Genomic DNA, 27,834 nt, shown 5'->3' with positions numbered 1-27,834 from the left:
ACCCTTTAGTATAAAAAAAATAGCTATATGCAAGGGCTGTGGTTAAATACTACTGTTAAAGCAGGAGGAACATACTGCAGGAGTACCTGCTCTAAGAGGAGTCATAGGAGACATCCTGCTCTAGTATAAAGATGAGTGCTATTAAAACTAGTAATATTGAACACAGGATGTTTTGGAGAAGGCAACGGACTCCTCATTGTTAAGGGGCTACATGTAACAGAGGGCTTTAGCTACCCTGGCCAGCTGTATTGGTGACTCCCCAACAAACCTTCTGCACAGGCCCAGGAACCCACCCAGCCTGAGCTGAGCTGTAGGTGGGTTTGTGCCCAGCCCTGTCCCCTGTCATCCTGACTTTCTACTTTTCCTGGCTGGACCATGGGCCCATGCCATAGATTGTCCTATCCACAGGCCTATGCCTAACTGCATCCCCCAGCTGGGTCTTGGGCCTGACTCACAGCCCTGGCCGGCAAATTAGGTTACTAATCGTGGTCCTGTTTAAGCACCCTGGGATTGAGCCTTGCTGGGGAGGACATGCTGATGAGGTTGCCCTCTTCTTCTAATTCATAGCCCCTCATGGGGCAGCCCTGGTCTTGCAGCTCACTGACAGTTTACCTTACAAGGATAGTAAAACTAGTTATATGGGGATTGTAGTGAAACTTCAGAGATGTGATGCTTGTTCCTTTGGTGTCCTTCAGTCTGCTTTTATTAAGGTTAGTTTGCCTTCTCTATCAGTACATTTGGAAAACCTTTTGGGATTTTCAAATAAGAGACTGTGTTGATGCTTCACTAGCTTACAAAATTGTAACGTGAGCTACTTAAGTTGCTTTCTCAGGTTCTCTGCTTTCTCTGCTTCTCGAGAAATAGATCAAGTGACAAATAGCAAGATTCATTACAAAAGAAGTAGTCCCTTTCTTGAGTCTTCTTATGTGAACTTATACACAGGATAGAAAACATGACCAGAATAGATCACCTTGTTCCTTTGGAAAGCAGCCATCTGAGTTTTCAATGTAGTTACTTTCTCTTTTTCGGGAACACAGTCACCTGTTTTGCTGCTGCTTTTGCCTGCAACTGTTTCTCAAAGTTGTAAGTTCAAATAAACGTAGTGCCTGTGATGCTAGGGTGTATGGCCTGTTGTTTGGACAGGCACTTTATGAAAGCAGTTAAGTACTTCCCTGCATTCAAGTGTATTTGCTGTAGTATAGTCCGCTGTACTTCAGAGTGCTTCTGTAAATATATCAAAACTGCTTATACAATGCAGCTTGCAGGACTGAGATCTACACTTACCAGGTTTTGGAGAAAACTTTATCCTGTTGTCCCAGCCTATCAAACCCCCCATCAAAAGCCAGAAGAAGAACCTCTCTTTTCCTAAAGAAAAGTGAATTTTTAGGAGGCAATGTATCCTATTAAAACACTAGTAAAAATAACTATTCAGCTTAAATCTACTGAGGTGGAAAAATTCAAATAATTACACTGAAGATACAAGCCGGTTTCCCTAGCTCATTCTATTTTTGTTTCTCTTATCTCCCTGTGGCTTTTTGGATGTAATTAACAATTTTAAAACTTTCAGGGATGTTCATAGGCACAAGGAAGCATTTAAACCAGGTTGTGTCACCTTTGCACCCGAAGATTTGCTAGCACAATTGGTTCCAATTGCTTTTGTAGCTGGCCTTCACAGAGTGTTATCTTAATGGCACAGAGCCCAGTTCTGCTAAAAGCCATGCCATGTGCTTGCACACTGCCTGCACACATACATCAGCTGGCCAATGCCTGCAGAATCAGAGCCACAGGCAAAGCAGTAACTAATAACCTATACTCTGTATGAGTGCTCCCACTGTCAGACAGCAATGAAGTGAAAAGCTGGTGTGGAGCAAGCCTGAGCATCTACCTACATATGGAAATGATTTGTTCACAGTAGTCACCACACAGAGCTGAAGAACAGTTTACCATATCCTTATTCCTTATTTTACTTTTTCCTCCTGCTGTGAGGATTCTGGTTTGTAAACCAGCAGCAGGCCTCTTTACTAGAGCATGTACTTCATGACTCTGCAGGATAAGAACTGTTTTTCATGAGAAGTAAGGTTTCAACATACATTGAAGCATGCACATGTTTTTGTTCTCCTGGGAAAACCCCAGATCTGAACAAGTGTCTGGCTAGTCTCCAAGGGCAAAACTTCTTTATTAAAAGACCTTTTTTTTGGTTTGTAGGCCTAAGCAATAACAGTGTCAGAGTAGGAGCTGTAGCTTGTTAAAAGGGATTGAAAGAAAATTAATTCAGACAACGCTTAATGGTGGAAAATAGTGTCTCAAAAGTTACAACCCAAGGAAACTGTTGTTCTCACATTTGTGAGAAAATCTCATGTTGTGTTAAAAAGGGTTCCTCTGATCTTTAAAACAGGAGCACAGAATTGGAGGAGGTCTCGTTATTACCATGTCCAGGACCCCCATGTCACAAGACTCAGGTCATGGAATCCCATTCACAAACTTATTGAGCTATAAATGTTTTGCTTTACCACTTTCACTGAAAAGCTTCTTCTGAGCCTTCCTACTCTGAATCACTCAAGAAGCCTAATCTGTACAGTACATTTAGCACAAAACCACTTTATACCTCGGTTTTTATGCCACTATTCTTTTCTAAACAATTCTTTTCCATCCTGGTGGACTATTCCTTCAATAACCTGTATGAGATAATTTGCTTAACAACAATCCTGTCTTCACTGGCAAACAGGCAGGAAAAAGTCCAAGGAATACTCAAGTACTTCAAAGGGCTGTGACTAAAAGAAAAACGTTGCAGGCTTGGAAACAGGAAGCCTAATTATCTGTTATGATTATGTTTTGAAATAACATATCAAGGAGCAAGTCCTATGTGTAACCCAGAACTGGAGCTAAGTTATATATGCAGTTGTGCTGCTGTAACTGACAGGCTACCTGTTGCAGGCAGAATAGAAGCTTTGGGAAAGCTTTATCAGGGAGACCCTTCCATTGAGTCATGAGGTGCATAAAGGACCCGCACTAAACTTCATCTCAGAGAGGAGCCTTGGGTCAGCTGGATCCAATCCAAGCCCCTGACTTAGTCAACAGTTTAAATCTAAAGGATTATATAGACGTACTTGAGCCCTTATAGGACTTTGTCCTGCAGGATTAAGGATAGCAAATCAATTACATTTATATAAATATTTATTTAAATTTATAATGATAATGAATAGACTAAAAGTTCTTCATCAGAATTACTTACAACCCAGTATAGCTATAAGTACTAGTATAGTGCACTATTTATTGAAGCATTATTGAAGCAGTTGTAATAAAGTTAGCAAAATAATTATTAGTAGATATTGATGTTCCTCACCTATATCAGTGACTGTGGAAACATCTCTTGTGTAGCCTAGAGGAGTAGCCTTGAGGGGTGTTCCCACTCAAGGGAGGAATCTCCACACACACTCTGAGAAAGGGTATGTTAGAAGACCCTAAAATTTAAAAGTGGGACTGGGCTTTTATAGGATAAAGCGATTGACAATTACTCATATATCTCCAGGCCAGCTGTGTCACCTCAGCAGCTTTAGATAAGTTATCAGTAATATCACTGGTTCCTTTATCAAGAACTTTGTCTCATCACTGCCAGTTTGTCAGGAAACATTGCTGAGTCAGGCAGGTTTCAGCTCTCTTCAGTACCAAAAGTTGTGTGCCACCACCCCTTGCCAATCCCCCCCACCCCCTGCAACTTTCACCCATCACTGATGACTTTTGCAAATAGGGTATTCAAGCTGGCTTGCCCCCACTCTAGGCAGAGCATTTTGCTACAGTACCTGAGGCACATCACTTAAAGAATGAAGCTCGAAATATGCAGATGAACAAAAGATGCATGACATATATCAAGACCCACCACAGAGCAGATGCATAGATTGATGACCTTTGACTTGAGAAAATCATTTGCCTTTGCTGTATGAGAGTGTGATAATGTCTGTCTAGTTGATTTTCTTAACCACTTCCTACAATTCTTTGTAGCTTTACATACTTGAATCAAGAACCTTTTAGGTTCTGCCAATCAGCAATTCTCCCATCAGGCCAAATGCACAAGTAAATCTCAATGTTTTAGGCTGTAAATAGTCACCTGGAAGCACTACGGCTGTTAAATTATCTCAGCACACAGTTGGCTTCCAGAATAATGGCGTCTGCTGTATCAGAGGTTGGATAGGTCAGCAATGACTGACTGAGCAAAGTTGGCTCATGTCCTGAAATGGCTTCCACAGTATGTTTTATTCAAGGTGTCTTGACTGAAGCAAGAAAATGCTTCCCACGCTTGGACTTCTTCCACTTTTATCTCTCCAGTGTGGGGTACAATCATACAACTCGGCATTGTGGAAATCCTAGGAATACCTGACCCAACCTGTGGGGGTAATCAGGGCTCTGATCTTCTGTTCTCTTACAGCAATCATCATACACATTTTTAGTTTTGGAAAACTGGACAGCTTTGTAGAGGTGAAGTTTGAGACCTGTTATAAAGAACCCAAACAATCCTTCATACACTTTAACATAGGGGCAATTAAAACAGTGGAGCCAGTAGTCTCTTCAGAAGTTAAACTGTTAAATCTATGTTAACAGCAGAATGTATGGGAAGGTGGAAATCATTCCCATTCACAACATACACTAATCTTCATCCGTCTCTGTGAAATTTCATGTAAAAAAGCTTCACAGATGGGAATTCACTAGATTCTTCATCTCTAAATTTGCTGAATCAGATTCTGCTCCTTGCTTTCAGTATTTAACTCATCCAGAAGCAGGCTATAATCTCTGATCTTCCCCAACATCTCAGCCTACACTCTGTGGTTTATATTTTACTTCTCTTTAGGAGCATAATGTATGTGTATGGCAAACATACAGAAAATCAAAGACCTTGCATGGAGGTCTAAATATGTTGCTACTCAATATTATTTACTCAATAAATTTACAGCTGTCTTGCTGTCTTAGTTTTCAGACCAGTCTGAGGCAGATCTGTGGACTAGGGCTGCAATATTTTGGGGATGTACAGAAATATCCCGTAGCAGTTCGTAACTTCTTATATGAACCAGGAAGTTCTTTGAGCTCACAATGCTTCTTCTGACTTTACTATTCTCACAAAAATTCTGTGTCCCTCTTGAAAAAAAATTGTTGACCTTCTCCTGTTCCCTTTTCCCACCAGCAGGTTCTGCTTTCTCAGTGACATTCTCAAGTTTATGTATCTATTCACTGATATCTAGCCTATTTGTTCTGTCAGATTTGCATTGTTAAGAGTGGCAATTATCTGTTTTACTTCAGGGAAGAGTATGTTCATTATCTCACCTGAAAAAATGTTCATTTCATACACAAATACTGTTGTCCAGTAGCACAGCAATCCTCTTGCTAGCAGCCTTGTGATTAGAAGCCCAAATTTCGGACTAAATAGGTTCCCCATATCACCACAGAAAGTTCCATCTTAAACAGCTGATTCAAGTAATCATCTTGCCCCACTGCTTGAAAAACATTTGTGGAAAGAATGAACTTAAACCCACTCTCCAGATTTTTCCTGCCTTATTTCCTCATATAAAGTGGTTTCTAATACAGATTTTGCATGAAAGCCATTTCACTTCTCACTTGGAAAAGCCCATAAATGAAAGATGTTTGTGAGTAAACAAACATTAGCTGCAGAAAAAATGTCAGTAAATGTAAAAGCCAAAAGTAAATACATCTGAATTCAATAATTTTTTTAAGTCAGCTTTTAACAATATTTGCCCAGTGCACTTACCTGTGTCAGCTACTCTTTACCATATGGCTGCATATCAAACTTGAGTGAAATATTAGCAAGCACTGGCTATAAAACAGTATTTCAGAGCACCCTTGACAACATGTTGAGGAAAACCAGGATATCTTGTTGAACCAGATGGCAGTCATTGATCTGGGACTATACTTTCGGGCCACATGTTCATCAGAGTATAGGAAAAGTCAGACAATTACAAAGGATGTGGAGCTAATTTGAATAACATGTTTACAATCAGAGGTCACTTTGGGTTAGAAGGGACTTCTGAGGTCACTTTGTTGATCCTCATCCCCACATAGAGAAAAGACAAGTTCAAAATTAGATCTCTTCTTGTAAGGGTGAGTCTTTACTGTGTAGAAGTGGTTTGTCAAACCTTTCTCCATCACTATTTTGAGAAGTAGATATTGTTTTTGGTGCCAAGCAGCATGTTTCTCTCAGATGAAGTAACATTCTGTAAGAAAAGATGACTGCAGTATTTCTTGAGAAAAAATAGGGGTTTTTTTGGCAATCCAAGGGCATTTCCAACTGATCCCAGTAAGACATTGTCAGAATCAGCTGGTAGTTTTGTAGTATGCAGACTTAATGCTAGTAAGAAATTTCAACTGGCTATTAGAAATGCCTCTTCCATGTTGGTCTTTTTAGGGAGATATTAACATTCTTGATGTTAACTGTTGCTTTTAGCCATGTCTGTGCTAATGAGAATCAAGTAAATGGAGTGGGTTTAGGCTGTTGCTGGTATGAAAATGAACTTGGTACAATGTAGCTAATCTTACTCTCTATGCTCCTAATCACAGACCAAGCTGCAACTCACAGCTACCAAAATAACTGTGGTTGTAGAAAAGCCAGAATAAACCTAGTGTAAGCCCTTAAAGCTCTGATAAATAGCAGAGTGGAGGAATGAGCAGGAAGACTAATCATCCAATTTGCCAGTCACTCCTGTGCTAAAATGGCAAATACCTCACACATAGTAAAGCAGGTCAGAGAACTGGAAAAGTAGTTTTTCCTTGGCCATACCAGAAGAATTAAATGCTTACAACTACTTTTTCTCTGGTTGCTTATGAAAAATGGTCACCATTAAAATTCAGTGAACCATGTTTTTGATGACTGTAAACTGCGAGTAAATTTTTTGCACATGTTTTCATACAAATATTCCACCAAATTCAGTTGAATCCATACTTTTTTTAAGGCCACTATTGCTTATGACTTTCACCCAGCTGAGACAAATATATGGAGATCAATAGAGGAGGTACTAATCAGAAAAGATAACAGAAGCTTCCTATGCAAGGTATCCACTATGCCACTCTAAAATGCCAGGTAAGAGTACAAGTAAGTTTTAAAGTCAAACCCTACAGATTATATTACATCTAAAAACACCTAATATTTTTATAGTCTAATAACATCAGCTTTTGACTCACTGTAAAGTTTAAAACTATGAAAAACAAAACAAAAACCCCAAAAAGCCCCAGCCAACCAATCAACCAAACAAAAAAACCTACCAAAGCAACAACAACAACAAAACTCAAATGCTTCAAACATTTTGTAGGCAGTTTATCCGTATCTGAAAACTCTTGTTTCAGCTGTTTCAAGATAGCAGCTTGTAGAACAGTAGGTGAAGCAGAAAGAACAGAGACTCATTGTATCACACATGTATCATATGCTCAATGGTTTACAGTAAAAAATAAGTCAGGCATGAACTCATAGACACAGATGGACAGATAGGCCAAGCTGCTGATAAGCTAACTTTCACATGCTCAGATGTGACAGTCATCTTCATTAGCATCCAGCAAGAGCTGGTGAAAATAGAAACTCGTGAGCCAAGATACATTTCTGGGTATTTTTATGGGTATTACAGTAAATAGTGCTATTGTTTGTTTCACGATGAAATGGAGAGGGCATAGGATTGTTGTGCAAAACTGAACTGCCTCTGCCTAGGGATGCCCGGCAAAACTTTTCAGTGTACAGACCATTAAGAGGGAAAGTAGGGTAGTGTTTGCCATGCCTGTAAAATGGGCAGGAAGTGCTGCCCACGCTTGTTCTCGTCTGCCCCCACCAAGACAACATTTACTCAGCAGCATACGATAATGACAGGATGACTTTCATTTTGTTAAGGAACAGTGAAAATAACCGTAATCTAATTGTAAAGACTGTGATGTACTGTTTATGTTTATCCACATAAATTCAGTTTGAATTTCTTCCATTTTATGATTATGAGGAAAAAAAGGAATAGAAAAATGCAAAATTAAGTCCTTCCAGGATCATGGTGGGTTAGATTTTCACTGTGGCTGACAGAAGGGGCTCATAGTTTCCAGACGAGTACAAATCTGGAACAGGAAGAAAGTGCCTGACTGTAAATACTGACCCTTAAAGTTTTGCTGATTTGTGCAAGCCAGGGCAGTTCCCAAGCTGCTATTCTATCTTAAACAATGCTTCAAGAAGCTGCCTCTGACTCTCTGACATCTCCCTGATTTGCCATATCAGCAAGCACATAGGACATAGCAAGCCCAAGCGGATTTGTCTCAGCTGCCTCCAATGTCTACAAATGGGTATTTAAAGGTGCAATACATAGATATTAAAGTACAGGTGATGGCAGAGAAAGAGTAGTTACTCTCTACCACAGGTAAAATCAACAGCAGACCTGGTTTTTAAGATCAGCTGTCCTGGTGAAACAAGACGATGTGAGTGCTGCTATTCTGACCTCAGCACTGTAGGTCCACTTTGTGCTGGATGGAGTAAATAGCTGGTCTAGAGAAGCAGTTCCTATCTAAATCCAGAGCAAATGCTATGAAGAAAACATTAACAGGTAGCACTCTCCTAAGAGCAAGATAATGACAGAAGTCATTTCCATGTGAACAACTTTCTTCAGTCCTGTTACATTTATCTTAGGAGTAAACACAGCTCACCAGTCACTACTCTTTCAAAACAATATGACAAATCTTAGCAGTGCCCTTGCTTCACTATCTGATGACTATCTAAGGTGCAATGTTAGGTGTTTTTTCAATCCTGTCATTCCAGTAATAGGAAGTAAAACAGGCTGTCATGGGAAAGACTCACCTTTTCCTCTAAGGAAAGATGAAATGACTATTTAAAAATAACCAGTGCAGAAATCTGGCTGAGCTTCAGTTTCACTTTTGCTTCCAAATTCCTCCTAAATAAAATTCTGTTGAATAATCAGTTCAAATGTGAAACTTCTTACTGTCGTGCAACATAAAATCATAGTTCATGTTTTTTATCTGACTTACTTACAGGGTTTTACATAGAGAGTGCATTAAAATTCTCTTAAGTGACATAATGTTGATTTACTGTTCTTATTGGGATTTTGGAGGGGGTCTGTCCTTTGATATAATTTCAACCTCTTATTGCTCTTGTGATATGAAATATCTTCTATAAGTTGCAATGCTGATCGGTACTTGTGGTAATTTCTAGTTTAATGCGTTAGAAAATTTAGAAATGGGATATGGGCATTTAATGATGTTTCTGCCTGAAAGATGACTGCGTAGACATAAGATGGCATTTACAGCTTTTATTCAAATTCACACAAAATGTTTGAATCCAAGCACCATTCCTGAGACTGAAGCAGTTAATAAGGGCATTCTTAAACAAAAATTCCTTGAGCAACAGTAAGTCCAAAAGTAAAGTGTATCAAAGGCACTCAAATGACCTCTTCACAGTGGTAAACCACATCTCATAACAGCATAATTCCCAGTAACTTCAAGATATCTGAAGAGGCATGGCTTTCCACTGCTGAAGTGCAAGTACATCCCCACGAGTTCACTGTTTATCCCAAGGCTAAAGTGCTGTAATTTTCCTTTGAAGTCCCCGAAAACAGATAAAAGAAGTGCAAATTTTGGCACGTAAGAAGAAGAGTTTTCACAGACCCACAATCTCACTGTCTCTTGAAGCTGCGACAGTTGACAAGTACAAAGCCTCGGTTTGTGTGTTAGAATCATCTCCTTAAAGAAAAAGAATGAAATAGTATTAGTTTAAAAATCTTCAATGATTTAAGAAAATAAATAGCCTAATTTTAACAATTGAGTGCTAATGTGGGAAAGCTCCATCTTCATTGTATGCAAGTTTTTCTGGGCTGTGTTGAAGTTGCAGTGGCTCCTTAAAACTGTCATAATTTACAAAGAGATTTTGTTCTTATCTTTTCTGACGTAAGAATTATCTCTGTCCCTCTCTTTTCTGTGGTCCAGATTCTGAATTTTCTACTACATCAAAGCTATCACTGACTTTCAGCCATATAAATGAAATAACAAAACTTGAATCTGTTTAGAGAGCATCCGTGGGAATGCTTGTCAGTAAATCTATGCATCTGATTAAAAGTGTCCAGAACTGGGACTTTGGTGACGAGGTCAAGTGTCCTACATATTCAGTTCTGATATAGCTTGAGCTGTAAGTTAAAACTGATCACATTAACAAGCCTTGTTCCCATAACCAGAGGCATATGGGTCATTTCCAAGGCACTCTGATGAAGTATCTGTGGCTTTTATGTTTCAACTACCTACTCATCATGGAAAAAAGGTTCTTTCCATTGTTTCTTAAAAATATGTCATGCTGAGAAGTATAAGTGTTTGTCATCTGACTTACTGCATGTTGCACAAAGTTTTTGGTCATTAAAATGAAGAAGTAAAACCACAAAGAGATGTCTCATCTCCTTTAATTTCTTCATTTCACTAAGTGCACAGAGGAGACCATGGACTATATAGTAAAAAAATTCTGCAACAGTAATACAAAAAGCCATGGGAAGCCAGGATATACTCAAACAATATGCACTGGAATTATGCCCTGACGTGCACCAATGCTGTCCTCCAGAATGCTGCTTGCTTTGAGCATGTGTTCATTTGTGCATGGCATAATGCCACCAAAGTTTCACGCCATCACGTGAGAGCCTTTGACAACAGCAAGTGCTGATTTCTGAAAGGTGAAAGTGTCTTTCTGAAAGTGTCATTTTGACTGTAATACCTACCAATGGCAGTGGATTGAACATGCAAACATGACAATCTGACATGATTTGGGAATCAGTGAATTCATGCCCTCTTTATCCAATCCCTAATTTTCACCTACAAAAGTTATTTTGTAAGCTGGTGACTTCTTGATGTATTGTTTTAGCGGTCAGAAACATGGACAGATTCTCAAATAAATCCTGTCCTTGGAAAGGCCATGACTTGCCTGTGTGTCCAAAAGCTGATACGTATTTCTTCAGGCTGCTTGCCCAGCTGCATCCCAGTTTTGCTCCATTTTTGCTCATTGGGAGAAAATCATGCATGTACGTGGAGCACAGTAGGCAGCCTGAGGGCTGACCTTAATAGACTGTGTTAGGGTATTCTTGGATACCAAGGAATTACAGCTTAATCCAATACCTCTGTACCTAACACTGGCCACAGCCTCTTTCCTCACAATACATTAACCTGTCAGACTTTTGTTTGTAGGTAACAAAGCGGATTTATATAAGCAGATGTTTTAAGAGCTTTCTCATCATATTGCAGCATAGTTTTCTATGGTGGTTTCTTTTTTTCAGTTCATTTTTAGTACAAATGCATCCTGAGAGTTTTTTAGGTATTGCCTCCCTTTTGCAATGTAAAAATTCCTAGGGATGTCTAGGGAAGTCATATGCTCCTAAAATGAGAAGTAGCTCAGGAGATGATATAATATTCCAGATAAATGAGGTATCGTTTTATTTGTTGTTAAGACTTGTAGCTTAATCCAAAGTGTAACAGAACTATTACCACAAAAATCTTGATGCTTTGCAAAACAACCAGCTTTCCATGTGTATCCTACTCAACCAAGACTACGAGAACTTGAGTTAGTATACAGAGGTGTATGCTGAGCTATGCATGCAAGTTATTGGTATCTCAGGAAAAAGGAACCGACATCTATAAATTTTTACATTACTTGTGAGAAAGTAAAACACTTTTTACATATTGCATTTTCAAAAAATTGAGAGAAAAATGAATTTAAATTCGAAACTACCCTCTCTTTTGATGTAACATTATCAAGTTATATATATATATATAACTTGATATATATATATCTATAACAATCTATATATTTTTTACAGTTTTAAGGGTAAGAAAGAAAAATCTGTAAGCATAAATACAAAAAACCCTAATGACTTACCGTTCTCATCTTTTAGGTGAGGATTCAGTGTTCTTTTCCTGTCTGGTAAAGTAAATGTATACAAATTTAGCTTAAACATTTCTAGGCCTGAAAGAAACAATACTATTCAAGTAAACTTCAGGTTAAACTGAGCTTTAAAAACATTCAAGTTTGCTGTTGTCATACCAAATACATACATTTTTCTACACTTCTTTTCTTTTACAAATCTAGAACCAAATTCTGAAGTCATAATGTTAAGACTTTCCTTTCATGACTATAAATACATTTGTCTGAGTTTAGTGGAGTCTTTTCATATGCAAGCAAATATTGAAACAATAGCCCATTTGCTTCATTGCTTTAGCACTACTGCACTTGCAAACAAGGAGAGAAACACTTTGTGATAGTCCAGGATGGCACATCATTTTAGTTACACAGCCTTAGTGGAGATGGAAAACAAAAATTCTGTGTCATATGCTGTAGCTACAATGTCTTTGTAGCTATGAAGAAAACACCATTCAAGCTATGTTTTTACAGCCCTCCTTATCCATGGCAAAGCTTGTTTTTGCAGAATACTAGTATGTACAGAATGCTAGCTGGCCAGTTTAAAAAATGTATCTTTCCATGTAGTTTGTCTCATAGAGGTAACAAGATGAGGAAAACAAAACACAACTCAAACAATCCCAGATCTCATTTTAGAACATCCCTCTCATCTAGAAATAAAATGTGACCAAAGTCACACAAGTTTGCCTAGAGTTACTAAAATTTCCTACATGTTGTTCACAGGAAAAATAAAGAAATAGTGAAAAGATTCATTATCTGAAGTAATAGGTACCTTTTTGGGATTGCCCGTTCTTGAATGATTTTGTCTTCTGAAATATTATTAGTGCAGAAAGAAGGACAGCTACAGTCACACATGTGGGGATGATAAATGACATCAGGGATTTTTGTCCGCCATACTGTGTACTCATTAAAGCTGTCAAATGAAAGGAAAGTAAATTTATAATTTACAAAACAGGCATTGTTCATGAAGTTATTGGTTCTGTTTCTCCAGAGTCTTGCTCTGACTGAACAAAAGGTTCTTAAAGTTTATCAGCATAGTGTCTTACACTCAATTTTATGAATGCTTTATTCTGCAATATTTTTGTAAAAAGCCTTACAAATAAAAGACTCAAATCTCTCATTTGTATGGCATGCAAGTGAGCTCTACTGCAAATTTTATGTATCCCACTTCACAGACTCACAGAACTACAAAATAGGACTGGAAAGGACCTCTGGAGATTGTCCAGTCCAACCCTGCTTGCCAAGGCAGGGTCACCTAGAGGAGGTGGCACAGGAACACATCCAGATGAGTTCTGAATGTCTCCAGAGAGGGAGACTCTACAACCTCCCTGGGCAACCTGTTCCAGTGCTCTGCCACCCTCAAAGTAAAGAATTTCACCCTCATGTTGATGTGGAACTTGTTGTGTTTTAGTTTATGGCCGTTACTCCATGTCACGTCACTGGACACCACTGAAACGAGTCTGGCACCATACTGTTGATACTTAACTTTGAGATATTTATATGTATTGATGAGATCTCCTCTCACTTTTCTCTTCTCTTCTCTTCTCTTCTCCAGACTAAACAGGCCCAGCTCCCTCAGTCTCTCCTTATGGAAGAGATGCTCCAAACCCCAACTCAACTTTATAGCCTTCCACTGGACCCTCTCCAGTGGCTCCTTGTCTCTCTTGTCCTGAAGAGCCCAGAACTGAACACACTCCAGATGTGGCCTCCCTAGGGCTGACTAGAGGGGAGGATCACCTCCCTCAACCTGCTGGCCACACGCTTCCCAATGCACCTTGGGATACCATTGGCCCACCTGGCTGCAGGACCACACTGCAGACTCATGGACAACTTGTCACACACCAAGACTCCCAGGTAATTCTCAGCAGAGCTGCTCTCTACTAGGTTAGCCCCCAGCCTGTGCTGGTACTTGGGATTATTCCTACCCAGGTACAGGGCTCCACCCTTGCCTCGGTAGAACTTCATTTGGTTCCTCTCCACCCAGTTCTCCAGCCTACTAAGGTTCCACTGAATGGCAGCAAAGCCATCAGGTAATCAGCCACTTCCCCCCAGTTTAGTGTCATCAGTAAACCTCCCAAGGGTACATTCTGTCCCTTCACCCAGGTGATTGATAAACAAGTTGAATAAGACTGGATTCAGTACTGATCCCTGGGGAATGCCACTGACTCCAGGCTTTCAACTGGACTCCACTGATGACAACCCTCCGACATCTGCCATTCAGCCAGTTCTTGATCCACCTCACTGTCCATTCATCTAACTCACATTTACTGACCTACGAGGATGTTATGGGAGACATGTCAAGGTAGTCAACAAGGTAGAACAATTAATTAGGAGGACACCCATGCAGCTGAAAAATTTCCCTCTATACTGGCAGGTAAATAAGGGGAGCTACACTAAAATTAAAATATATAGAATATATAGACTACAGACTGGCTTGTTGAAGTGTAAACTAGCTGAGACTTCAAAGACATACATAGTACTGGCTTGTTTCGTTTCCTGAGCATCAATATTACAGTTTTCTAGAACTGAATTCCAGTGATGGATTATAGAACATGATGTATGTATGAATACTCTCTGACCTATGCAAGGTAAAGGTGATACAAACCTAAAGTGGAAATAAAAGCTGAAGTTTCTCCATTCAGTTCTTTATTCCAGAACACACAGCTATAGTTCTCACTCATATTTGGTTTGAATGTCAGGATGCTGGTGACATTGTAGAGTCCATCTGCAGTCAGTGTATAGGTGGTATTTGCAGGTCCACTGAGATTGAAGTTCTTCTCATTTTGCCAAAAAACCTCCGCCAGAGGAAAGCCTTCTGACTGGCACATAAAAACAAACATGTCTTCACCTGGTTTTCTCATTACTTGAGTGTTTATTCTCTTGTAGGATGCTGCATAAGAAGTTGTTGAGTGAAATTGTTGTGTGCAACAATAGTCATTTTCCCACTTCACTTTTCTTCCTTCCCTTTAATGCCACATATTGTCTATGGCTGTATCTGAGGGAGACTTATTTAAAATGTTGAAGGATATTTTGTATAGCAATGCGGTATTCATTATTCAATCCTTACAGCACCTACAGCAACAGAACATACTCCACTACTTCATACAAGACAGCAGTTGACACTAAGTTTGTTATGTATCAATACGGAGGACACAAGTGAAGTCTCAAAGGACACTATTTTCACTTTTTGAACATGCCACTTCAAGAAAAAGGCTGATTTTAATGTTTGTTTTACCACAGCTTATAAACAGTGTGATATTTTCATCATATTAGAACAAAATTGACTTTTCAGGGAAACCAGTAGGGGGTTTTAAGAATGACTGCGTCCACTTTTTAATTTGACAAAGGTTTTTATTTAAATGTCTGGGTAGGAAATTAATGCTGCCTTGTATCACATGGACATGAGTGGGAAACACCAGAGATCTTTCACAGGACTAGTCTATCATGCTGTCCAGTCACATCTGCCTTTATTACTAATGTCCATTTGGCTTTGATGAACACAGAAAATCACATGTCCTTGCTCTGGGAGCTGCAGTCACTTAGGGAATTTCCAACCACTGGGGTAGTTGCAGCAGGGCTCACAAGTATATTAAAGCACCTCTGAGAAACTTTTGGGAATGGCCAGAGGTAGCCCAACAAGGCAGGAGATCATATGAGCGGTGGGAGGTGGTGGCACTGGAGAAGAGGGTGTGGAAAGAAGGAGGAAGGATGGATGGAGAACAAATGCTGTCCCTCTCTGTCACAGGCTGCTCCTGGAGAAGCTCAGCTGGCTGTTGAACGAAAGACTAGCCAGCACAAACACAGCTGCTTTGGTTCAGCTGAGGGCTGAGCACAGGGTCTTGGTGAGAGAATTAGCAACAGTTTCCTTCAAATTAATCAATTTCTACAAGCTTGTAGGAATTTATTAGACAGATATCAATGAGTATATACTTACATTCAATTCAGCCACTAACCTTTTACTTCCAAAGTAATATACTTGTAGTCCACACCCCGGTAGTTAATGAGACAAAGGTATGATCCTGCATCTGTTATCTTCACACTGATGATCTGAAGGATAGCTCGTCCCAGCTTCAATTCACTGTGCAGAAGAGATGCTCTTCCTTTGTAATCAGGATGTTGGGATGGAGGGACTGCCTTCCCATTGCGGAGTGTGTACACCTCTTTTGATTTCAACCAGCCCGGCCTTGTCTGCTCCCAAACAACAGTTAGGAGTTCTAGATTTACTGAGCCATTCACAGGGAATCTGCATTCCATGGTCACATTGCTCCCATACTCTGCAGTATAGAGCTGTTGAGGAACTTCAACTGTAAATAAAGCTACATGAAAAAAAAAAATCAGTTTCATTTGTTGTATTAAAATGTGTTCTGGTTTTCTTTAAATTTGGGTGATAGTGTGTCAGGTAGTCAGGCATATGTTTTTTTGTTCATGCATTAACATTTTTAGTTAATATAATTACTATATAGTAATTATAGCAAATTATCTATATTGGTTACAGAATCTGGAAGATGAGGAGAAAATGAGCAAGTTTTTTTTTCACATTTTATAAATAACTTCAAGTTCAGCCAGTGATTACACGGGGAGCACTTTTATGATACTATGATGGTCTCTTATATTTCCTAAGATTCTAGTAAAAACGACCTAACTGCGGAAACAGTAAATTTAGTTTCATTATCCTTTACAAAAAGAATACCAGTGTAGTTCCTATAAAACAGAGTTGCACTGGATAAGCATGCGTAGCTTGGAGGAATTGCTATGTAGCAATTACATTCTCCTACAAGACTGAAACCATGTGAACACTTGATCCCATGCAATTTCTCAGATACATGCAACAGTATTACAGAAAATGTATAGAAATAATCTTTGCCATTCACCCAATATGAAATTCATATTTTTATGAATAGTTTACCATTTTAAGCTGTACTTGAAAAAGCAGAGTTATTTACAATACATCATTCAAAATATGTCATTACTACTTTCTATACTGGATGTACCATATATTGGTAGATTTAATTCAGAAGCACTTGGAAGTGTTGATAACAACATTCCAAAGAGAAGACCATGCAACTGTTTATGCATTCCTTTTATTGTATGTGTTTGTGAAATAATTGTAGGGAAAACTTCAATTTCTCTTAGCAATGTTTGTTTGTTCACTCTAATGTGACTGTAATGAGGGAAAAAATTATATGAAAAAATGCCAAGACCCTTCTGGGGTTTAGCCAAGCTGCTTCTCCTACAGGCATGGACAGGAGAACATAGGTGGTTTGACTTCACTCTGCCTCACGCTGAGGTTGTTCTACTTCCCAGTGAGTGTGGGTTGCTTTGGTCATCCTCCCTCTTGCAGCCATTGGCTGCTGATGCTGGACATCTCAAGTGTCAATACACAATACGTTAAAGAAGCTTGATTGTGGAAAGTGATGGACATCTGTCCTGTGCTCAGTTAGTGCCAGTGCCTTCTGTAAGACATTGGAAAGCAAAGACTCCAGACATTACTGGCCATTTGTGCAAGTATTGTTGGAGGTGCGGAAGCCCACCTACTAAGGGCTACAATGGTTCTTCTGATGGAATTGAAAGTTTCTCTCTCACCTGAAACTGTGGAGAGCTGTGTATCCAGCAACAGAATTGTGAGGATCTGAAACATTTTCTCATGTGGATCTGAAACAAAAGTAGGATTGCATCAGAACCTACAACAACTACCTTTTCCTGCTGAAGCAGATCAGAGCCATGCTAGCCTTCAAAACCCATCACATTGCTTATAAACAGCAAAAATCGAACCAAACACTAGGCTACCAGTAGAAACAAGGAAAATCCTGACTAACGCAGTCCATACACACATACAGAGAAATGACACCAATGACAATGAACCAGTAGCAATAAAGGGAAATAAAACATTTCCATAACTTCACCCATGAAGTTTTCAGAACCTGTAGCTTGCAGGCAGCCTTAAATAGTCTGAGAGGGCAATACTTTTACATTTTTTATTACACATGAGTAATAAAAATCACTTTCAATTCTTTCACTGAAAATTCTTTCTCTTTACAATTAACATCTCACATTCTGGAGAGCTTCATAAACATGCACAAGGGGATTTTTTAACTGTCTGCACTAACACTCGATAAGTTTACAAGATCACTAACCCTGACTTTGTTTGAACTCTGCTTTGCATACTTCAGATTCTTATTGTCTGAGTTCTTTAACCTAAAGACCAGCAGATACCTGGACCTATTGTGAGGTAGTGGAAATCTCAAGATGGGTGAATTACAGTTTGCTTCAGAATGGATTGGAATGAACACTTACTGCTGCTAATTCTTTCACTTTGCACGTGTCAGTGCCTGATGTTCACAAAGTGCCTTGTATTACTGATAGTAAACCCACAGGCCTGGAATAATGCAAAAGGAGAGACTACAGTTTTAGACTGAGTATATTCCTGTTCCAGTAGCAAGCAAACTGTTAAGTATTTTTCATACTTTTGTATACAGATCAACGTAATTAAAAGGAGAAAAAACAAATAAACAAAAAACAGGAGCAAAATTTATGACAAAACTAATGAGATAATAGAAAAGAAGGAAAAACTACTTTGAATAAATAAATAAAATTAATAAAAAAATAAAACATACAGTATAGCCTGAAAAAATAGTGAAGAAGATCCAGAAATAAGCTGTAAGGAAGTAAAGAAGAGAAGGAGAAATTTTAGACTTCCCCAGAACTAGACTAACTGGAGGAGGGGTTTAATTTTACTTCAGTATTCTTTGTGGCTCAGCTTGAAACTTTCTTGTTCCAATCTTTTCAGGTGCTGTATTTCTCTCATTGTTTCTACCTTTGAGTTCTCAGTACCTCAGAAAGTGAGGCTCAATTTTTAGCAAATTAACAGCCAAGATTATAGGATTTAGTTGATCAAGGAAAGCCTGTTGATGTAATCTTTTTGGATTTCAGTAAAGCTTTTGGTATGTGTCTCACAGTAGCCTTTTGGACAAAATATCCAGCATGCAACTGGATAAACACATCATGAAGTGGGTGAGCAACTGGCTCCTGGGGCAAACACAGAGGGTAATAATGAGTAGGGTAACATCAGACTGGTGATCTGTCACTAGTGGGGTTCCACAGAGCTCCATTTTGGGCCCTGTCTTCTTCAACGTCTTCATAAATGACTTTGGATGCAGGACTGGAAGGGATACTAAGCAAGTCTGAAGATGACATAAAAGTGGGAGGAGCTGTTGACTCCCTCAAAGGCAGGGAGGCCCGGTAGAGAGACCTCGACAAATCAGGGGACTGGGCAATTATGAACTGTATCAAGTTTAACAAGGGAAAGTGCCGGATTCTGCACTTGGAATGGGACAACCCTGAATGTTTGTATAGGCTGGGGAATGAGATGCTGGCAAGCAGTGTAATGAAAAGGGACCTGAGAGTCCTCATCGATGGCAGTTGAATCTGAGTCAGCAGTGCCCTGGTAGCCAGGAGGGCCAACCATGTCCTGGGGGACATCAGGCAAAACATCACCAGCCAGTCAAGGGAGGGGATTGTCCCACTCTGCTCTGCATTGGGGTGGCCTCACCTTGAATATTGTGTGTAGTTTTGGGGCATCACAATATGAAAAAGATATTAAGCTCTTGTGGAGTGTCCAGGGGAGGGCAATGAAGATGGTGAAGGGCCCTTGAGGGGAAGCCATGTGAGGAGTGGCTGAGGTCACTTGGTGTGTTCAGCCTGGAGACGAGGAGACTGAGGGGAGACCCCATTGCAGTCTGAAACTTTCTCCTGAGGGGAAGAGGAGAGGCAGGCACTGATCTCTTCTCTGTGGTAACAAGTGACAGGACCGAAGGGAAAGGCCTGAAGTTGTGTCAGGGGAGGTTTAGGTTGGATTTTCGGAAAAGGTTCTTCCCCCAGAGGTTGTTTGGGCACTGGAGCAGGCTCATCAGAGAAATGATCACAGCAGCAGGTGTGTCTGAATTCAAAAAGCATTTGGAATATACTCTCAGGCACATGGTGTGACTTTTGGGCATGGTCCTGTGCAGGGCCAAGAGTTGGATGTGATGACCTTGTGGGTCCCTTCGTACTCAGCATATTCTGTGATTCTGCAACTTTTTTGGGAAATTTAGACCTAGTTGTTTGATGTCACAGATAAAGGTGGATATGCAAACTACCATAAGCAGACTTATTACTTGTAAATGAAAGCTAGTTACTTTTATCAGAGGACTGACTGAGTTGCCACTACTTAATGTGTGATGAATAGTAATTACTTCAGCTATATGAGAAAGGAACTAATAAACATTATGGGTATCAGTATCTCTATTATCTGGATGCAGAAGCAAAGACTCTACTGCCCTGACAACCAGGTTAAATCATGGAGCAACTGTAGGAAAATATATTTCACACTTAATACTGTAAAGAAATTTGCCATCCTCAGTCTCCTGCTATGCTCGCTTCTCTACACAGCTTACCTAGACGCAGGTGCACATAGTGGGAAGAACTGAATTAAAAATGGAACAATATTTCATATCAATATTTAGGTCCTTGGATTAGCCTTATGTGAGACATTTGAGGTAATCTGCTCCCCTTTTATAGGTTGAAGTACATTGAGAATGCAGAGTGTGTTTTTTTAATAATGTAGGGCATGGGACTTTTGGAAAAAATACACATTACTGAGAGTAAAATGATAGAACAAAAATGAGGGAAAGCATAATCAAAGCCCCAGCAGATAGAAATCCCAGTTATTAAATATCAAGTAAATCTTGCCTGACCAGACAGATTAGCATGAGAAGAGCATTGCATATAACATAAATAAATAAAAGAACCCAAAGGCAAAAATATTTTCACTTGTGATACTAAAAGTAGAGTCATGGAATGCTTATGGGGATCAGAAAAGATCTGTGTTAGAATGATCAAGGATCTGTTAGTATGGATCTGTATTAGAAGGATCAAGGATCTGTCAGCAAGGATCTGTGTTAGAAGACATGCTTCTTTATTTCCATGATCTCGCTAGTGAACATCAAGCTGTTTTGCAACCTCAGTGCAATCTACCCATGCAACTTAATCACATGGCTCTGCTGCCTGACACACATCCATATAGAAATCTGCACGAGCTTCTGCAATGTGATTTCTTCTGAGCTTGCAATACCAACCCTTCATGCTGTTACAGAATAGCCCTCGTTTTCTCTCTGTTTTCTTAAAACATATGGCAAGCCCTGCTATGCCATAGTCCTTGTACACAACTATCCTAACAAGCTTATGCACAGCATGTCTTCTTCATGTCTTCTTTTTTTTTTTTCCTTTAATCACATTTCTAAAGCATTTTCATCAATTTCATAGGGATATAACAAAGGAATGCTGCACTGTAAAATCAGCACTTAAAGGTTCTGGCAGCAAAGTGAGGAATTGAAAATACATATCTGAGAACACGAAGAGGTTGCATGACCTTTCAACAGCAATTCAGATCCAGTCAGTAAATTAATTTCTCAGACCAACCTGCAGAAGAAAAAGCAAGTTTTCACACAGTGCTGTGTGATTATGAAAATCAAGTTGAAAAAACTTTGAAGGTTGAGTGATGAAAAGCATCACATTAACATCTAAAAATCTTCATGGCTGTTTATGACTTGTAATAATTTCAGTGAAGATGTGAGGTCCAAGACTAACAATTTGAATAGGAACAATGAAAACAAAAGTATGACTATGAATGGGAGAAAGGAGGAATATAATCTTCTCTCTTTATACAGGTTTTTTTTGTTTTACTGGAAGTACTAAGTTGAAACCCATATTTGACTTTCATTGGCCCACAAAGAACATATTCTGACGAGTTTTCTTAGTGAATGCTGAGTGAAATCCAGATGATCATGCCTGTGACTTTAGTCCTGACCCCAGCTCATGTACCCACAGGGATTATAACACTCATCTCCAGAGAAAGGTAATTTTTGGTTAATGAAATGCCTCACTGTACATAAAATCTTAGACTTAGCATTCCCATTTCAAATTGCACAAGCTGTATGCTCCAGGTAAAAATACTGTCCCATTTTCAATGTAATGTATAGACTTCATTCAATTCTACAGACACAAGTGAAGAGTTGTTTATATTGACAGAGCTGTATTTTATGAGGATGCTCTCAGGAACTGAAACTGTTAGCAAAATGGGAATGTCAGACTCCTATATGCTTAAATCATGGAGCTCTTGAGCAAAAGCTGGGATAGTTCTTTTAAGTAGCTGTGCTTTGTGTAAATCTGTTCGGTACATGTTTATTGTTATGGCTACTGGGTCTTATTTTCAGGGAAGACTCATGTGAACTACAGTAAGTTGGCGAGTGAGGTAGGCCCTAGTCTACTGTGGTCATAAGCATTAGGATTGATTTGGCCTCAGTTAGGGAAAACTCTCACCATGTTGATAATATAAGATTAAGTTTACGAGAAGTTTTGTAAAGCAAAGGAACATGAAGATCACAGAATATTTTGCAGCCTACTCCTTAGTAATACAGATTGAAACCCATATGTTTATATGAATAATGTAAATTAAATTCTATTCCTTTCATCCATGTATGCTGAAATATCATAATGCTTTTCTTAAATAAAAGGAGTGTCTTAGTTGTCGTGGTTTTGCTCGCCAGCCCATCCCTGGGGCTGAGGATGGTTTTGTCCAGGTGATTTCCGGACAAAAAAACCAATCAAAAAGTTCAGTGACGCCTTTGCTAATTACATCTTTAAGAAAACGGAAGAGAAGGTTGTGGCGCAGTTGAAATTAGGAACAGCGGCCATGTAGGAGAGAAGGTAGCGGGCCCGAGGAGGGCCAAGGTCCCCTCCTCCCCCGGCTTGGGCTGGGGGGGGGCAGGTGCAGTACTGAAGCCTCCCTTCTCTCTTGTGAGAGAGTGAAGAAAAAAAAAGGTTTAAAAGACGAACTGCTTAGACGAGAAACCACTGCAGAAGAATTCCAGCCATGTGATAACAAGACTTTCAAGGTCGAAGCTGGCAGCACAGGAAAGAGAAGAAAAGTTCGAAGGGGGTAGAGCTGCCTTTTCTCCCTTTCACTCTCCCTCCCTTCAGCAGGGTAAAGACTGAAAAATAACACCCTGCCACCTGTAGAAATTTGTTGGGGTGAAGAGACCCCCATGCGGCTCACAGAGGAGCTTGTGGATGCACCAGAGATTTGTGACTTTAACAGAAAGAGAAAGCCTTATGCTGGAGTAAAAGCGGCTCAGATGAGGCAGAGTCCTGTTAAAGACTTTGTGACCCTCGAAGGGATCGATGCTTATGCTGGAGCGAGACGGCTCAGATAAGCTTGGGATCTCAGTGAGAGATCCATGCTGCTGCTGTTGAAGATTTATAACCCTGACGGGTATTAGAACCTACGCTGGAACACAAAACGGTTCAGGTAGGGATGTTGGGATCCATGTGTGGGATCCGTGCTGCTGGTGCTAGAGAGAACCTACGCTGGAGCAGAAAATGGCTCAGGTGGGATATTGGGATCCGAGTAAGGGATCCAGACTGGACCCATGCCGAGAAGTCAATCAAGGACTGTTCTCCCATGGGGAGGGACCTCCATAGGGAAACAGGGGTGAACTCTTAAACCATTATCCCCTGTAACCCTGTGGAAGAAGATCCATAGTAAGCAAGTGTCCCCTTGCAAGCCTATGGAAAGAAACCCTTCAGGACCTGGGTAACCCTCAACCTTCGGTTTTAACCCAGGAGGGGGGTAAGCCCAGCCCTGGAGACCAACACAGAATAAGAGAGAGATAAAGAAGTTCCAACTGCGACGAAAGTGCTGCAGAGTTACTAGAGAGAGAGAGAGAGAGCTGGAATTCTGAGAACAGAAAAAGACTGCTTCTCCTCCTTGGACTGATATAAAGGGAAGTGGGGGGAGAAGTATCTTTTGTAAATACATAATACCTTTTACTTAAGTAGAATTGTTGTAAATATAATTCTTTAGTTTTAGTTTGTTAATAATAAATACTCATACTTTTTTAATTCAGTCTCTTTTTGTCTGCATAAACCTTCTCTCAACTGATAGTAATTGTATGTGGGGGTATAAAAGTAAATTGAGCCAGGGCAAAACCACGACACTTAGTATAAGATACTCCTTTTAAGATACTCCTTTGCTTAGTACCCCTGCTATGATTGTCCCTGCTTTTTGCAGGTGGACTGGAATTATTGAAGGTTCCTTCCAACCCAAATCATTCTATGGTTCTATGATTCTTCCTAACACAAGAATAACAAAGGATCGTATGCTGAACAAATCTTTATGATGTCCACTAAACAAACCCAACCAGAGGCACAGTCTACTGACTCAGGGACCTTATAGTCTAGCAAAGCATGGATAACTCTTTCCTGGAAACACCATTTCAGCTATTTAAATATTTGTATTCCAGTAAATGGATAATTAGGAACAGTAGACTCATTTGACATTTTACATAATGAAACTTAGCAGAATTAAGCAAGGAGGGCTTTGTGGACCAATAACTTCCACCAGAATAATCAGAACTGTTGGAAAAGCTGAACAAGTTTTCAAGCCCACCAGCTTTTCTCCAGGGTTAAAGCAGAAGAAAAATGAGCACAGAAGTTCACAATAATTGCTCAGATTTCACTCTGAAAGATAAAAGGATTGAAGGAATAATGATAGGGTACTCGGTCCTTTTGAAGTTTAATGGGTATGGGTATTTTAGACAGACCTTTGTTTTTGTTGGGAGCCCCTGGTGGTCTAGTGGTTAAGGGTGTGGCGCTGTCACTGCCTAGACCCGGGTTCGATTCCCGGTCAGGGACATTCCCCAGGCAGATGGAGGTCGTTAGCCCTTAAAGGCAACCCATCTATGTCCTAAGGACCTCGCTGCCACCGACCAAGCTCGCTTGGCCCCGGCAGATGAACCTTAGGATTAAAGGGTGGGCTCAGTTCTGCGCACACTGTGTCTCACCTAAAAAATGCAATGCGCAGGCTGGAAGGTGTAAAGACCTTCCCCGGATCTTCGCTCGTGAAGACTGGCCATTATTATTATTTTATTATTTGTTTTTGTTGTATTTCCCTGTAGACCAGGTTATCCCATTGACAGCACTTACAACATGATCATGCTCAGTTTTAGCTGCTATAACACGAGTGTTCTTACAACATTACTGGAAGGAACCAGGGACACTGCACTCCGCAACTGGAAGCCGGGAGGAGGACACTAATGTCACCAGGCTGGCCAGGTGGCCTGTGTCCACCTCCACATGAACTGTCAAGTACACTTTAGCTAAAAAGGTATTGCAAGTGGTCTGAAAGACTGATGATGAATCCTTAGCTAGTAGACTAGATTTGAAACACCAATATTGCAACTGATTTGTGCATTCCTACATTCAACATTTTTGCTCTACTGCTGACATACTCTGTAACATTACAGAGATCAGCTCAGGTCACTCTTTTCCTATTCCCTCTCCTTCTAGAGGTTTTGTCTTTTGTACTGCAAAGCTAGAACCTGTAGAAAACACAGCACAGTGCCCTCTGGAAATATTCCAAAACATCTAACTCGTGCGTATACCAGAAGCAATCAAGCTGTGTTAACATGGCATCCCACTTGGCTCCATTTGATTCTTCCTGCATGAAACAGAGTTTTACGTTCACTTAGAAAAGAGACTATCTTGTCATACACCTGTGTACATTGCAAGGTTGAGGGGTCCCAGTCACTGTTTGTTCTGTCTTTCTCTATTACTGAAACTCCCTTGTCTTCTGTGCATCTTGCAATTTCAAAAGCTTCCTTCCAACACTCTCACACGTGCAAAAAGACACAACCTTTTTGACATCCTCATGAAGCAGCTAAATTGATTTCCCTTTCAGTGAGGGATCCAATTCCAAAAAACAAAACAAAAAGTAAAAAAAAAAAAAAAATCCTAGGTCAGAAAATAAACTACCAAAAAAAGCAGCATTAGATCCTCATACAAACTACATCTGTTCTGTATCTCACCATCAGAAAGAAAGTACTTTGTGTCCATGAGGAATTTCATACAAAAAAATTGCAAAATTTGATCAAAGTCCATTTCTCAAGCCTGTCTCAGTATATTCTTGGACATAGTCTTTTGCCCTCATTCTCTTCAACACACTTCATCCACATAACTTCTCACCTGCTGTTTTTCCTCTACTTTTCCACACTTATTGCAGTCTCTCATTGCCTACCTCACTCACAGTCAATTTATTGTTGGAATCATTGCTCTTCTTCTAATGTTCACCTGTGACAGCCTATTTGCCTCATTTCAGTCTGCTCTCCATCTCACTTCATCTTTCAAGTGAAGAGATTATTTCTCATGTCCTCCTTAGCTCACACTTTCTGTGAATTCTCACTTTCAGTACATTGTTTAACTGTCATCTGTTGTATCATTTCCACTGTTACTTTTTTTTGTTCAAAAATACGATTATTGTAAAATACAATCATTCTAATACAACCTCAAAAAATTATTTTTTTCCCATAGATGCTAGGATAGGATTGGGATGAAATTTTTCTACTGAAAACATTATTACATTTAAAATGCATCTGTGTTTTCTACAGAACACGCACTTTTCAGCTCTTAGCAGCAACACTGAACAGTACAGGCTAACACTCTGACATGATACACTAGAAATTTTCCTTAATTTCTTCAACTTCTACAGAAAGAAAGACTTTTCAGAGATGCACAAGAAATTCTCCTCCTCATAGCTTGTGCTCCTCCTGAGATGCAGGAGGTGAAAGTCTCCAGACTTGCTGTACAATTAAAACAACCTACTGTCTGCAGGCAGTGGGTTAAAAACAATGAAAAGAAAGTAAACAGGAACATAAAGATATAAATATATACAGAGTTTTTTTCTCCGTTTGACTTTTCCCTGAAATTCAGAACAAAATATTTACTAACGGCTCCATCCTGATGAATAAGCTGAAGAGGTTCAGCAGTACCACTCTTACGCATTTGCCGGTGACAGAAGATTGAATTGCAAGACAGGTTCAGACTCTAAAACTAGGTTTTAGTTGTATTGAAGTTGTACGGACCTGTGTTTCAGGATCTGGGACTTAGCAATCTCTGGCTGAGAATCAGAGTCTACACCCCAGAAATATTGGAAAATAAACTTAATTTAAGCAAATCTTAAGAAACTAGGAAAAAAAATCTGCAATCCATCAGTCAGAAATACATTAAATATCAGTCTGCATTTTATAATTGTTATACTCACATCAGATCTTTATGCAGTCATTGGGAGAATCCAGTTCATGTAGTTAAGATTTTCAAAGTTTTACAAAGTATCTCTATCCTATTTGCACAATAGCAGAAACCACCCAAGTCTCATGACCAGTGTGTATGTAACATGCACCAACAGCACAGCTTGTAGGCTGATCTTATTCACGCTTTATGTCACGAAACAACTGACTATTGAAAGGAAATCACCAAGTTTATTAGGATGTTGTTAGCAGTTCCAGTTTCATTTTGGTGTTTCATGCCAAATATGCTCTGAGCTCAGATCTCTGCATTGCTCAGAATGTGTATCAAAAAAAATTATACAAAGCATTCTGTAAAATTTATATGCTCAAATTCTGTTTTTAATTACACCCATAACTTTCTGCTGGGTCTATACCCGTTTAGAGAAGTATACAGCCTTGGCATTTGAACTTGCATTTACTGGGACTGTTCTGCATTCATGAAACTATCAAGTTACATTTTCTTAGTAGACTAATTTTACAAGAATTCCTCAAGTGATTACCTAACATTTGCAGCACACGCTTTGTGTTTTCATATATATTGATATTGTTACTAAAAAAAAAACAAACCAAACCAAAACAAGAGGATAATCAAACACTCCAGTGAACCTCCATTCTTACCTTACAAGTGTATCGACAGGACAAAGCCTGGGCATCTGGAATTAAGCTGGCACCACTTTGAGAGTAAGACTGGACTCAGTGACTGACAGATCTTCTTTCCAATATAAAAGTATTCTATTCTATTAAATGGCCTTA

At 39.6% G+C, this 27,834-nt stretch overlaps 1 protein-coding gene across 1 annotated transcript; it reads right to left on the bottom strand.

The window, feature by feature from the left end:
- Positions 1–9,325: 9,325 nt before the first annotated feature.
- Positions 9,326–27,176, bottom strand: LOC126646859 (programmed cell death 1 ligand 2-like). Its single transcript, XM_050328530.1, has 7 exons — positions 27,057–27,176; positions 17,507–17,575; positions 15,877–16,239; positions 14,529–14,813; positions 12,696–12,836; positions 11,885–11,926; positions 9,326–9,717 (listed from the first exon to the last, which is right to left on the bottom strand). The coding sequence occupies exons 2-7, from the start codon at positions 17,559–17,561 to the stop codon at positions 9,635–9,637; spliced, it is 969 nt and encodes a 322-aa protein (XP_050184487.1). The 5' UTR covers positions 17,562–17,575; positions 27,057–27,176; the 3' UTR covers positions 9,326–9,634.
- Positions 27,177–27,834: the final 658 nt, after the last annotated feature.

Source organism: Myiozetetes cayanensis, unplaced genomic scaffold, assembly GCF_022539395.1.
Source record: "Myiozetetes cayanensis isolate MyiCay16 unplaced genomic scaffold, myiCay2020 scf4, whole genome shotgun sequence".
NCBI lineage: Eukaryota > Metazoa > Chordata > Aves > Passeriformes > Tyrannidae > Myiozetetes > Myiozetetes cayanensis.
The sequence above is the reverse complement of the archived record's forward strand: the minus strand, read 5'-3'. Positions and strand labels throughout refer to the sequence as shown.